Consider the following 14,698-nt stretch of genomic DNA (forward strand, 5'->3'; position numbering starts at 1 on the left):
GTGCCACTAACGTGCCAGTAGCTGTCAGCAAAATGAGATCAGCACCAACTGCTGGTGCCGTTTCGACACATCTTCCTATCCGTCCGATTCACGGTCAAATCCTCAGTGTGAATTTAACTTGAGTTACAAATGGATACCTTAACCCATTAAGACCTGGAACTGTATCATTTTTAGATTTGAGCTAAAAAGCATTATTTTACACTTTGGGCTATTCAAAAATAGCAGATATACAAGCTCATAGCGCGGCACCGAGTGCCGCGCTACGAGCTTGTAGATCTGCTATTTTTGAAAATTCGTGAAAATGTGTGCAAATCTTTGAATATATATATTTTTAAAGCGACATTTTTTAACTCAAATCTTTGCTTCTGGGGGTCCCTGGAACAAAATATTTTGATGGGGGTCCGCGGCCAAATACATATAATTTTGGGGGTCCTTGACATGAAAAAGATTGAGCACCACTGATATAGAAACATACGTTTTTCAGAAAATTGTTGGGATTTAGGAGACATGTAGAATCGGCTTCAGGTCTCAAAGGGTTAACGACTGAGGATTTTACTGTGTAGACTCTGTGACTGTCTGTCTGTCTGTCTGTCTTTTTTGTCTGTCCAATGCTGTACAGTTCTGTTATGAGCTGCTGAGGTTTGTTTTGTTTTGTTTATTGAGGTTTCTTGACGTAAAAAAAGAAAAAAAAAGAAAACAGAGAGGAAGGAAATTATACAAGGAAAAAAAAAAAAACTGCATTAACAAATGCACCGGTTCTGACACCATCATTGATAGGTGGCCCCCACCCCCCCCTTTTAAGGTCAAAGGTTAAGATTAGGGAGGTTGGTTGGATGGGGTCAGGTAGCCCTTGTTGTTTTCTGTAAGAAGGTGGGTGGGTGTGTGTGTGTGTGTGTGTGGGGGGGGGGGGGCACAGGGTGATGCAGTTCAAGAAGACTAATAATAAAAGATTAATGAACTACATTAATAGTGTTCAACTCATAACCCCCCTCATCCATTCATCCATCCAATTCCAAACATGGACTTGATAGGGAGGGGAGGCGTCCAATTAAGGCTTTGGACCAGAACCCAGAGAGCCGGGCCAAACGTGTCAGTTCAGAGTCAACTAACCATGTTGTGTTAACCCAGGAACAGAAGGCCCAAGGAGGAACCGTGCTAGTTGTAGAGGGGAAATGAGTGGAAACGCTAGCTTCCTGTTTGGCCTTACAATAGGAACCAGGCTAATGCCTGAAGACGGTGTATAAGTCAGGCTTAAAAGTGTAGTTCACCCCAAAAAATTACTTATTTTCTATCAATTACACACCCCATGAAGCCTTGAATTCGTGACGATTTTTTTGTTTTTGTCGCATTCCTAAGCCAGTCATTTGATGACCAGGTCATTGGTCAGTAGGAGACTCTTTGAGTTCCTCTGGTAGGAGACTCTTTGAGTCTCTCTTTGAGACTCCCAACTCTTTGAGTCGTCGGTCATTAAATGATTGGCTTAGGAATGCGACAAAAAGGCTTGGGGTGTGTAATCGATAGAAAATAAGTCATTTTTTGGGGTGAACTACTCCTTTAAGTTATGCTCTGAGCAGCCCCCGTTAGGCCCAGGGTAGCATCTAGCTCATTGTTTCTCAAACCTTTTAATTTCAAGGACCCTAATAACTCTTGAGAGTTCCATTTGTACACTCTCAGAGTTACAGACATGTAAGGGTCCATTTGGAACCGCCTCTAGGAACCCTAAGGGTTCCCACTTTGAGAACAACTGGTTATAGCCCAGGTTAGCCTGCTAGGCCATGCAGTGCTATCCGTGGTTGCAGGCTTGGAAGACACATTGAGGACTTTATCAAAGGGTTTTGCCTAAAAAAAACAGGTCATCGACCTCAGTGAAGAGCTGGTCTGAAATCACCTCGAAGCAGTTACACTGGAGGTGAAGTGAACCTGGGTCAGACATTAGCAACAATGTGTGGTTAACACTTTTCAGAGGCCCTTGAAAGAAGCTTCCATCAACACTAAGGGGGCGACGGTGAGAGAGAAGGTTGGTGTGGGGGGGGGCCGGGGGGGGGGGGGTTTGACCACATGCCGCACGTGCCGTGCACACATTCACTCACACAGAAAGGAAACAGAAAGATTTGTTTTTGTTCAGGTAAAAATACATAAAGTTTCCCCCTCCCTTCACCTGAATCCCATTAATGATCTCACCCAAACACACAAATACAGAAAATACTCTAGTCATGTGACCACACACACACACACACACACACGCCTCATGGCCAACAAAGACATGGACTCAACCGAGAGAATGACTATGAATAAGAAATCACTAAACACACAAAAAACGAACTCTTAGAGCCGAGCAAATATTGCCCATATCAGTCTATGGCAAGAGAGAGGGACATAGGATGGGATGAGCAGATATGTATACCGAAGCATTGTGATGCATTAAAAAAAAACAGGAGGAGGAGAAAAAAAAAGAAGAACAGAAAGACCACAAAACCATAAAGCACTAACATCCATCCTTTGAATAGTCTGTTTTCACAGGGAGAGGTTGGGTGTGATGTGTCGACAATTTGTCAAAGTCTGCCCTTGTGTGTGTTCTCAACGTAAAAAAAACTAAAGCAACACTTCAGTCCGTCAAATGTAGACAGCAGTAGACCAGACAGGTGTCACCTAGCAACTCCCGTTTGGCCATGCAGGCGAAGACTAAGAATCGATTGAGATTGCCATGGTTCATCATCGGTCTGTCCGTCCACTTGTCCCCGAATGGACAAGGTCTTGTTTTCCAGTTACGAAAAGGCTTCCTCAGTTTGTTCCAGGAGTAGATGGTTGCTTATCGACAACCGCCACCAGCCAAACACAGCTGGCAAATTTAAGTCTAGCCACTTTTTGGCAGACGAGACAGCTTTCGTTCTCCTCTGATCTGAAACTCAAACTGTGGCTGGTGAGACAGAAAGAGGCCGGTTCATTGTCCAGAGATATCCAGAGCCAACGGTGGCTAACGGACAACAAAATTAATGTTCACCGTCTTGCTTAGTTTCACACTCGAACCCTTAACAGAATTTGTGGTTGGAGCCCAATTATGGTTTAAATACAGAAAAATAAATCTAGACACAGACAGTCTTGTCCCACCCTGTCTGTCTGTTTGCCTAACTTGATCACAAAATTTCTTAGAAATCGGAGTCAATATACAAATTGTCAAGTCATTCATTTATTGCTGAAAGATAGAGGTTCCCCGCATGAAAAAAATAATGACGCAAATCATTGCCATCATCATAAAAAGCTATAAAAATTAGATCCATCTTGTGAAACGATGTAGATAAAGACATAGCAAAACAAAAAGACATCTCGTAGAAGGAGAAGCTAGTAGTAAGGCACTTTTTTTAGAAAACGTTTTCATCTTTGTTTAATCAAAGTCATCAGCTTTTGGAGGCTTTTTCACTTAATTTGCTTCATCCTCATCATCGTCTGCTGTCTTTTTTTTTATCTTATGGCACTAAGGTGACATTGGTTTAGATCCAGTGGAGAACAGGGGGGCTCTCCTTTCACTCCACCCCCACCAGAGGGAGCTCTCCACCAGGCAGAATGTGCTCCAAGTGGGGCTGGGCGTGGATCTCCAGCAAGCCCTGGATGAAGCCCTCCGTGGGGGCAGCAGAGGCCACTGGAGCCTGCCCCGGGCTGGAGGAAGAGTGGGAAGATGAGGATGAGGGGTCTTTGGATGATGATGATGATGATGAAGGTCCGGCGGCTGTGGAATCGCTAGCTTGCCGTTCGCCGGGAGTCTCGGTCGCCGTCGCTTCGCGGGAAGCGGTTTCGCTCTCCGCCGTCGGCTCCGCCGGCTCGTCGGAACGGGGTTCCGGAAGACTCTCCGACCCAAACGAGGAACCGGGCGTCGACTCGGACCCGGACGCGGGTTCTGAGGTGCTTCCCTCCGCCGCGGGAGATTCCAGACCGGCCTCCGCGGGAACGGAACCAGACGACGCCTGCGATTGGTCAACTGAAGGCTTGGGCTTGTTGGTCTCCGCTTCTTTACTGGACTCCTGGTCGTTCTCGTCCTCGTCCTCCTCCTCCTCTTCCTCATCCAGCTCCTTGCCTTCTCCACCGTTGCCTCCCCCTCCTTCGCTCTCGTTGTCCGAGGGGGGGCAGGTGGAGGTAGGGGTGCAGGAGAGGTCTCCGTCCTCGCTGCCGTCTTCGTGGCAGCCGGTGGAGGAGGGGGCGGAGGACATGCCGAGGTCGCCGCGGGGCTTCAGGTGGATCCTCTGGTGACGCACCAGGCTGTGTTTCAGGGTGAAGGTCCGCTCGCACGTCTGACACTGGTACGGACGCTCCCCTGTACAGGAAAACACACCGTGGTTATTAGCAGTGGTGGAAAAAGTACTCAAATATTTTACTTAGGTAAAAATATCAATACTGCTATATAGATATATAAAAATTCAAAATGTACTTGATTAAAAGTACAAAAGTATTGGCATCAAAATGTACTTAAAAGTACCAAAAGTAAAAGTACTCATTATGCAGAATGTCTCATTCCAAGTTTTCAAATCTTTTGAAAATAGCAGATCTACAAGCTCACAATGCGTCACACCGCGACGCATTGTGAGCTTGTAGATCTGCTATTTTTCAAATGGCCAAAATGTATATAGGGCTGAAGTGGTTAATGTATGTTTTGTAATAATAAACAAATTCTACAAAGTAACTAAAGTTTTCAAATAAATGTAGCGGAGTAGAAGCAAAAGTATTGGAAATTGGAAATACTCAAGTAAAGTACAAATACCTCAAAATGTTACTTAAGTACAGAACTTGAGTAAATGTACATTATTATTATTTTTCATATTATGGCTGAGTGTTTTTGAAAGTCAGTCACCACAATTGAGAATTGTATAAGAAATCGCAATGAATCACAACATATTGAAGAATTGTAGTCTTATCGAATGATGGCAAAAGAATCATGATAAAATCTAATTGAGAGTAAGTGGGTGTGTGTGTGTGTGTGTGTGTGTGTGTGAGCGAGTGAGCGTGCCCGTGCGTGCATGTCTTACCAGTGTGTGAGCGCATGTGTCGAGTCAGATCCTGCATGGACCAGAACCTCTTTCCGCACACATTGCAGATCTTCTTCCTCTTGTCCACGCGGCTCTCTCCTCCCTCGCCTCCCTCCTCCTTCTTTGGTTCCGACGCTCCGCCCTCGTCGTCGCTCCTCTCCTTCTCCTCCTCCTCGTCCTCGTCCTCCGACTCCCCGCTCTCCCCTCCTCCCTCGCTCTCTCCTCCCTTCGCCTCTCTCTCCGTCGTCTCCTCGCGGTCCTGCTCTTCCGCTTCGACCACTTTGCTCGTTTTGTTCTCCTCGTCTTTCGGCGCCGCGTTCCGCTCTTCCGCTTTCTCGCTCTCTTCCTCGCCTGCTGCTGCTGATGCTGATGCTGCCGTCGTTGCCACGGCGACCGGCGGCGGTGCGGGTGTCTCCTCGCTCAGGTGCGCCCTCTCGTGGCGAGCCAGGGTGGTGGCGTAGCGGAAGCTCTTCTTGCACACCCGGCACACGTGTTTGTACTCCGGAGTGGGCTTCACGGCGGGGGTGAGGGAGGCGAGAGCGGAAGGCTTCTCCTTCTCCTCGCCCCCCGTGCTCTGTGCTGCTGCTCCTCCTGGGGTAGTAGTGGGAGGCGGAGGGGGGGCTGAGGCGACAGCGGAGGTGTGGGAGGGTCGCTGGTCCGCGGCGGAGCAGGTGGGCGCTGGGGTGGAGGAGGAGAAGGTGAAGGAGGAGGTGAAGTCGATGAGCTTGCTGGCGAAGTTGAGGTCCAGGCTCTTGTTGCTCTGAGAGTCTTCGTCGTCTTCGTCAGCGTCCATCTAAACAATTTGCAATTACAATGTAGGTATTTAGCAGACACTCTTATACAGAGCGGTACAGACATACATCAGATGCAGAGACAGTGTAGTGCCGCAGTAAACTAGGATCACAGTTTTAACTGCAATGATGAGCCTGCACAACTAAGAATTTCACCCACCTTACTTGTAATGCGATATGTGACCAGTGGTGTAAAGTAACTAAGTACATTTACTCAAGTACTGTAATTTTTTAGGTACTTTTACTTTACTGGAGTATTTCCAATTTTCCATACTTCTACTTCTACTCCACTACATCTCAGAGGCAAATATTGTACTTTTACTCCACTACAATTATTTGAAAGCTTTAGTTACTAGTTACTTTGCATATATCAATTATTATATTATAAAACACACATTTACCACTTTAGCCCTATTCTATACATAGGCCATTTGAAAATAGCAGATCTACAAGCTCACAACGCATCGCGACGCGTTGTGAGCTTGTAGATCTGCTATTTTCGAACATATTAGTACTTTAACTTTTGGTACTTTAAGTACATTTTGATACCAATACTTTTGTACTTTTACTCAAGTACATTTTTAAATCCGGACTTTTACCTGTAACAGAGTACGTTTACATGGCAGCATCGATACTTTTACTTAAGTAAAACATTTGAGTACTTTTTCCACCACTGGATGTGACTCACAGGTAAACCAACATATATATACACATATATATACATATTTATATTACAATTGTAATATACATGTGCATAAAAATACATATAGAACATATCCAGTGGATATGAATGAATAGTTTAGTATTGACTGGGAAACACAGCTCACCTTGCAATTGTTCTGTGGTGGCTGTGCTGCTTTGTTCTCTGCTGCCCCCTGCAGGTGATCCATGTTCACTGAAGAGTCTGTTCCCGACTCATCAGTGAAGCTGGGAGATGGACTGGCTCCTACAAGCACAGAACACATATTGACCACATGAGCCCTGACATCGCTCATTTATGCACATTTTATAACCTTTATAATGAGGTACGTATGGGGTTTACGTGGTTCGATTAATGTACATTTCACTGACAGAACTCTCGTCCAATGACTGACCTTGGCTGGGTCTGGAGGCGGGGCTCGACCGAGTGACTCGGCCGACGTGCACCGCCCTGGGCGAGTCTGAAGAACGCCGGAGGTCCAGAGTGGATCTGGACTCTGTGGCGGAACCGCTCAGGTCCACAGCCTCTGGGTTAGCCTGCTCCGTGTCTGACCCACTGTCTGTAACAAGCAACACAACACAAGTACATCAGTAAGTCATATTTTTGATACATTTCAAGGTAGGGTGGTATTTTAAGATAGCAGATCTGCAAGCACACGCACGCACGCGCACACACACACACACACACACACACACACACCTCCGCTGGAGCCCTCTTCTCCGTCCTTCTTCAGGGATCCGTTGCGTCTCATGGATCGGTTTGTAACGCCATGCTTCCTCAACAGGTGGCGCTCACAATTGGACTTGGTAGAGAAGAACGCATCGCAGTTAGGACAGGGGTACGGTTTCTGACCTGGGGGGGGGAGAGAGAGAGAGAGGGGGGTGGTGTTACAATTTACAATTTCAATTCACTATTTAAGCATAGCAGACGATCTTATCCAGAGCGACTTAGAGCATGGTAAACACATACATCAAATGCACAGAGACAGTTTAGTGTCTCCGTAAACTAGGATCACAGGTAAAGCAAGTGTGTGTTTGTGTGTGTGTGTATGTGTGTATATGTGTGTGCGTGTGCATGTGTTCTCACCAGTGTGTGTCAGCATGTGCCTCTGCAGTGAGCTTGCCCAGGGGAAGACTCGGGGACAGAATGGACAGGTCATTTTCTGCACAGAGTTGGAGTACGCGTTCTTCTTGCCTTTGGACTGAGGCATTATTACGGTGGGCTTACCGTCCTCCCCTCCCGCCTCTTCTACTCCTCCGTGTCTGTCAGGGTCTGGAACGGGACGGGCAGGGACACACACACACACACACTGTCAGAGCACTGGCGCTGTGGGGTCTGTGGGTGTCTGTGTTGATGGTGTGTAAGCCATGTCTGCAGTGTGTTTGTTTGTGTAAGCTTGCAGTGGGAGTTGGTGCTTCTGTCTACCTGTCTGTTTGTCTGTCTATCACTCTGTCAATTTGTATCTATCCATACATCTATCTGACCATCTATCTGTCCATCTATCTATAAATCAATCAATCATTTGATCTATCTATGTACAAGTCCATCCCTCTAGTCATACTGTCTACTAATCACCCCTACCTCTCTTACGTTCCATCTCCTCACTTTCAATTCTGCATACATCGCCCCTTTCTACAGTATCTGTCCATCTATTAGCGCTCTACCATCCGTCTCTCTCGCTCTTACGTCTCTTTGTTCCCAGATCAGCCGCTCCGGTCTGGAGGTAGGTGCTGAACTTGTTAGCGTCGGTGGTCGCTAGCATCCTCTCCACGCTGGCAAACTCGCCGCTCGACTCCAGGTCTATTCCACTTCCTGTGTTGTTGTTGCTGATGACCACGGCCATGGCCTTCTCCTTAGCAGCCCTCGCCCTCTTCCTGGACCGCTTCCTGTTTGACACAAGAGAAGATGATTATTTCACAGGCCTGTTTTTGATTATGATTATATTTTATAGGCAATAAATATATATCAACAACTTATATGTATAGGGCCGTTCCTGTGGAATGTAGCTCTGCTTTACAATATAATGTAATATAATCTTATTCCACGATTTTGCAACCCCATTTTTTTCACCCAGTGCCTATTGTCTAAGTAATCCTGGGCGCTACACTCCCTCTGCCAGCCTAGGGAGAGCCCAGAGCCGAGCTCATGCCTCCTTCAATGCATGAGAGCTAACAAGCCTTCTTATCGCCTGACAGGGGGTGATAAGAATTTGTTATTGATTATTGATTACAATAATATATAGTATAGATACGCCACACATAATCTGGAGACACTGGCGTCCATTATACATTTTCTAATAAATGGTATTATAAGGGTCACTCAGCCTACCTGGCGGGTCTCGGTTTAGTCTCTTCCGTCTGGGTGTCTGGGCTGGCCGTGGCGCCGGGGACCTCCGGGACCACCACAGAGTCCGCCTGGGAGGAGGAAGTAGCGAGCCCTCCCTGGGGGGCCTTCCCGTCCAGCGAGCCGCCGGACTCTCTCGTCTTCAGCAGCTCCGGCACTCCGGAGACGGAGCTGATGATCTGAGCGATGGAGGCCAGGGGAGGCAGCTCCTTCAGAGAGGAGGAGGAAGAAGAGGAGGAGGAGACGATGGAGGAGATGATGGCGGAGGAGGAGGAGGAGGAGGCGGAGGCGTAGGTGGAGGAGGAGGTGGCGGCGGGTTTAGGGAGCAGCGGTTTGAGCCTCAGGGCTCGGGCGGGGTTGTTTTGGAGGCCGGAGAGGCACGCGGGGGTGGGGGGGGTGGACCCGGGGGGGAGCTGGTAGCAGCCGGGCTGAGGGTGTGGGTGCAGCGGGGGCAGGATGGAGGCGTTCCTCTCCTCCACCTTGGAGGCGTTCCTCTCCTCCACCTGCGGGACTTTAGTCAAACCCGGGCCATGATGTTGTTGTTGCTGCTGTTGTTGTGGTGGTGGTTCAGTGCTGCAAGCACTCCCTGGCTCCATCTTTATCTTTATCTTCATCTCCTTCTTCTCCTTCTCCACACTCCCCGTCCCTCCCTCCGTCTCCCTCCTCTGCCTCTTGCTGGGGATGGACAGATCGATGGGCTGGTCCGGGTCCAGGCACTGGAACCCCGGGGAGAGCTCCTGGGGCTCCAGTTTGACCCCGGGCAGCATGCCGACGCCTCCCACTCTCCGCCCCTTAGCGGAGAAGTCCAGGGGTTGGTCGAGGTCCGTCGCGGCGGAGTAGACCAGGCTCTCCTCCACCTTGATCTGATGATGGAGGCTCTGAGCCGCGTTCAGACCGTTGGTCAGCGCCGCCGGCAGGCAAGCCGGGCTGGAGCGAGCCGAGGTTGCCGCGGCGGCGACAACGGGGACGGCCGCCGCGGCGGTAGCCACGGTGATGGCGGCGGGGGGCGCGGCGGGGGCAGCGGCGGCCGGCAGCAGCGTGGCGATGTGGTCCTCGATCTCCTTCTCCTGGACCTCCGGGTGCTGCTTCAGCAGGTGGTGGATGCAGTTGCGCTTGGCGAGGAACGCCGCGCCGCACCGCCGGCACTCGAACGGCTTCTTCTGGCAGCCGTTGTGCGTGCGCAGGTGGATCTGCAGCGCGCGGTACGTCTTCAGGTCGTCGCCGCAGAAGCGGCAGACCGTCTCGGAGCCGGCGGCCGCCCCGCTCGTCTCCGGCGGGCCGCCGTCCAGGGTGATGCCCATGGTCGCCGCCGAGGTGACGTACTTGATGTTCTTCTCGATCTCCTTGCGCGACGTCTTGGCGTGCTTCTTGCGCAGGTGGCGCTCGCAGTTGGCCTTGACGGTGAACGGGTAGTGGCACACCCGGCAGACGTACGGCCGCTCGCCGCTGTGCGTGCGCAGGTGGCGGATGAGCGTGGCCTTGTCCGGCGCCACGTAGTCGCAGATGTTGCACTGGTGCGGCAGCACGCCCAGGTGGAAGCGCATGTGCGCCTGGAGGACGCCCGAGAAGGGGAAGACCTGCTCGCAGAAGCGGCACGGGAACGAGCCTTTGGCCGAGCCGCCGTTGGCGCCGTCTCCGCCTCCTCCTCCTTTGCCGCCTCCGGACTTCTTGCCGCCGAGCCCCGCCTCTTCCTGGGCGGACGGCGAGCCGGACGAGGGCGTGTGGGCGACGTCGCCCATGCACTCCGCCTCCATCTGGCTGCCGCTGCCGGAGGAAGAGGAGGAGGAGGAGGAGGAGGAGGAGGAAGAGGAGGGGATCTTGAAGAGGGTGGGGGTGGGCGGGGGCAGACTGGGGCTGATGCAGCCCAGTGAGGCCTGCTGGGAACTCTGGAGGGGGGGAGGGGTGTGGGCGGTCAGGCTGGAGCGAGGGGTCAGCGGGGGTTTGGGTTTCAGGGGGGGCATCGACTTCTGACTCTGAACTTGACCTGGAGAGGAGAGAGGGAGGGGGAGGGGGAGGGGGAGGGGGAGGCAGGGTTGTAAATTGAGATAAGACAGACAGATAATCATATCGTCGCTGTTGGACAGAATCTCCATATTTCATGTCTCTGCTGTCGGACAGAAACCTGTTCAATAGCACCGATTTATGGAGAGAAAAAATGCAAAGCGGAAAAATGGAGTTCGCTGGTTCCTGCCCCGACAGCAACAATGTTTAGTTTTTTGTAAAATAAATGAATGCACTACTTTGTCAGTCTACAGTGTCACATAAAGGTAGAAAAAATAGCCAATCTCAAAACACATCATGATGCATTTTGAGCTTGTACATCGGCTATTTTTGCTACTTTTGAATTTGAGAAACAGTAACAGTTTTGGACATATGAGGTTTACACCCGACAACAAGAATATTAATGTGTAAGTCTTGTAGGCCTGTCCCTGAATAAGGATTTGTTTAGTCGACTAATAAAAAATAAAAAAATATTTCAAAGGGCCAAGTCTACACAGTTTGTTTTGTGTCTCCAGCAGAGTTTCTAGTGTCTCTATCTCTCTCTGGAAGAGGTTGCACATGAACTCTGCAGCCGCACTGAGGCGCTCCAACACAAACAATACCAATACAAAGACGAGGAATAAGAAGAATAAAGTGGAAGTTACGTGTGGTTGCAGGTGTAGACTTGGCCAAAAAACAATTTAAAACATTTTTGGCCATAAAAAATAAATAATAATAATAATCTTCGACTAGATTCGACTAAGAGACACGCAGTCGACTCGGACCCCCCATGACTAACCAGTCGACTAGTCGACTTAGTCGAGGTCAGGCCTAAAGTCTTGTTGCTGTGATCGCCTGAATGAACCCACTGATCCAACGACGAACCCGATCAACACTTCCTCTCACCTTGACCTCCGATGACGTATCCCGGGGCCTTGGCCAGCGGGGGCAGCCCCATCTGATTGGGCGCGGCCGCCGCCACTTTGAGGATCTGCTGGATGTCCGCCAGCTCCATGACGCCGGCGCCTCCTCCTCCTCCTCCCCCTCCCATGCCCTCCCCGGGCTTGACCCCCGAGGACGCCGCGCTGGCGCCCCCGTCGGGGTGCACCAGGAAGCTGGCCTGGAAGGGCTGCAGGGAGAGCAGGCTGAGGGCGTCCCTCTGGGACAGGCCCTGCAGGGTGGTGGTGGTTTTGCCGCCGGAGCCCGAGGCCGCCGCCTCGATGATGGGGATGCCCAGGCTGAGCCCGCCCAGGCCGCCCAGCGCCCCCAGGCCCACTCCCACCCCGACTCCCAGCCCCAGGCTGAGGTAGGCCGAGGCGGGCTCCTGGGGGAAGGCGCAGGACGAGGGCTCCACGTGGATCACCTTGATGCTGTCCAGCTGGGACTGTCGGATCTGGTCCTCGGACGGGCCGAGCTTCACCTGCAAACGTCAAGGACACGTTAGGAAGGATAGTACAGACCAGGGGGTGGGCAACTTTGATGACTGAGAAGGTCACTGTATTTCCACACTCACTCCAGAGGGCCACATTGCATATACTGTCGGGCCATTCTATGTCACACAAAAATAGCAAAAAATAGCAGATCTACAAGCTGAAAACGCGCCGCACTGCGGCGCGTTTTCAGCTTGTAGATCTGCTATTTTTTTGCTATTTTTGAATTGGAATCCTGAAAAGTAACAGTTTTATTTAATTTCAAATGCATTTAGTTATACTTATGTTAACTCATTCACTGCCAGGCTTATTTCAAGCTTGTTGATCCATATGCCACAGGCATTATGGATCAAACGGAGAAATTTTTTTCTCCGTTTACATTTTAACATTGAAGTGGATGGAGCATTAACTTTTTGAAAATCGTTTTCTCCTAGTTCCTTTGAGATAAAAAAATAAAAAAAGAATAACCCAAAAAAAATAATAAAAATTTAGGTGACGTCAAAAGACGTCATTGGCGCTAATGGCACACTGAAAACGGCCGTCAAAAAACGTCATTGGCACTCAATGAGTTAACTTTATGAACTTAAATACAAATATATTGGACATAAAAAAGACAATAGAATTATAATACTAGTCATTAAGCTACTAATATAGACTGTAGTAGTCATTAAAACGGGTCATGTTTGCATGTTTGGAATTTTAACAGCTGAAATCAATCATATATCAGTATTCCGATATTAACCTGCGGGCGGCATTAAGTGAAGGCTGCATGTGGCCCCCGGGCCGCCAGTTGCCCATGTATGGTACAGACAGACGTAAAAACAATACAATGAGACACCGAGATAGACAGAGAGACAGACACAACGACGAGACAGGCAGACAGACATTTTATATTTTCCCCTCTATAAACCTGCAAATGCAATGCAAGGCAGACAGACATTTTATATTTTCCCCTCTATAAACCTATAATTTACAACAAGTTGTAAATTGTATATTATTATTATTATTATAACGGAAAATAGCTCGACATGCCGATGAAAACACTTAGCCTCCCAACCCACAAACAAAGATTTCCAAAAGGTCACCTTGGATACGTGCAGGAGGCCCAGCGACTCCAGGAAGCTGGACTGCTGTGGGGGCAGGACTTCCTGTTTAGCCGACAGGCCGTGGCGCTGCGCCGCCGCCGCCTTCTCCACTAGCTTCTCCGCGGCTTTCTCTCCAGCGGCGACCCCCACTGGTTGGTCAGAGTGGGCGACGGTAGTGTGCAGGTCCAGAGCAGACTGCAGGGGGAAGGCCTTGTCACAGCTGTCACACACAAAACGATGGAAGCGACTCACACACCGCCGGAGGTTAGTCTCACACCACACCTGGAGGGATGGAGGGAGGGAGAGAGAGAGAGAGGGAGATGGAGAGAGGGAGAGAGAGATGGAGAGAGAGAGATGGGAGAGAGGGAGAGAGAGACGGAGGGTGTTGTTATGTGGAGGAACGAGTTAACAGTGAATGTTCTGTTAGCTGTGCAATGTAAAGAAAATAACTCTAAACCCGCTGCCATGTTTTAATATGTAACTCTACACCTTCACATACAGTCAGCTTAGATAGTTTTACCCTTAACTGTACTCTGTAATCTGAACTGAGTATTACAGTTACCCAGCGTGTCATCTTCATCTTTTGTTTACAGGGTTTTATGTGTGTGCCTGTTGAGTTTCGTGCGTGTATATTGAATGAATGAGCTTTTACTTTTGGTACTTTAAGTCCATTTTGATACCAATATTTTTGTACTTTTACTCAAGTAAATTTTGAATTCCGGACTTTTACTTGTAACTTCTACATAGCAGTATTGATACTTTTACTTAAGTAAAACATTGAAGTACTAATCCATTCATGACTTGCCTTGACTGAAATGAGGGTTTTCACCCGACAGTGCTATAATGTTTACCTGTGCGATGTGGGCGAACTTGTTGCAGGAGAAGTCGATGAAGGCGAGGTCGTTGAAACCGTTAGGAATGGAGGGATTTGTTCTGGATGAAAGGACGTCCCATGGGGTCCTGGGGGAGGAGCTTATGGACCGCCGCGTTGTGACGCAACAGGCCGCGGTGTGTCCGAAATGACACGCAACACAGATCACACCTAGAGAGAGAGAGAGAGAGAGAGAGAGGTTGGATTAGAGTGGCAAGTGTCACTTTTAACAACATGATGAATACATACTGTGTGAAGACACTAGAGGGTGCCATTTCTGTGTAAGAGTGCCTGTGCCTGTGTGTGTGTGTGTGTGTGTGTGTGTGTGTGTGTGTGTGTGTGTGTGTGTGTGTGTGTGTGTGTGTGTGTGTGTGTGTGTGTGTGTGTGTGTGTGTGTGTGTGTGTGTGTGTGTGTGTGTGCGATAACCCCAGTAACTGCTGGTCCTGTGCTCGTTAAGCGCTGAGAGGGACAGCTGCTCAATG

The 14,698-nt window shown here is 49.5% G+C and overlaps 1 protein-coding gene across 1 annotated transcript in view; it reads right to left on the bottom strand.

The window, feature by feature from the left end:
- Window positions 1–311: 311 nt before the first annotated feature.
- The window catches only part of LOC308077320 (ras-responsive element-binding protein 1-like), a 63,152-nt gene continuing 48,765 nt past the window's right edge, over window positions 312–14,698 (bottom strand). Inside the window, 12 exon segments of the mRNA XM_080417960.1 lie at window positions 312–4,306; window positions 5,016–5,808; window positions 6,634–6,752; window positions 6,901–7,065; window positions 7,206–7,358; window positions 7,593–7,778; window positions 8,193–8,392; window positions 8,835–10,833; window positions 11,736–12,249; window positions 13,345–13,626; window positions 14,196–14,273; window positions 14,275–14,386. Coding sequence (XP_080274086.1) covers window positions 3,522–4,306; window positions 5,016–5,808; window positions 6,634–6,752; window positions 6,901–7,065; window positions 7,206–7,358; window positions 7,593–7,778; window positions 8,193–8,392; window positions 8,835–10,833; window positions 11,736–12,249; window positions 13,345–13,626; window positions 14,196–14,273; window positions 14,275–14,386 — 5,386 coding nt within the window. The 3' untranslated portion in view covers window positions 312–3,521.

Source organism: Gymnoscopelus braueri (genome assembly GCF_963280865.1).
Source record: "Gymnoscopelus braueri genome assembly, chromosome: 21".
NCBI lineage: Eukaryota > Metazoa > Chordata > Actinopteri > Myctophiformes > Myctophidae > Gymnoscopelus > Gymnoscopelus braueri.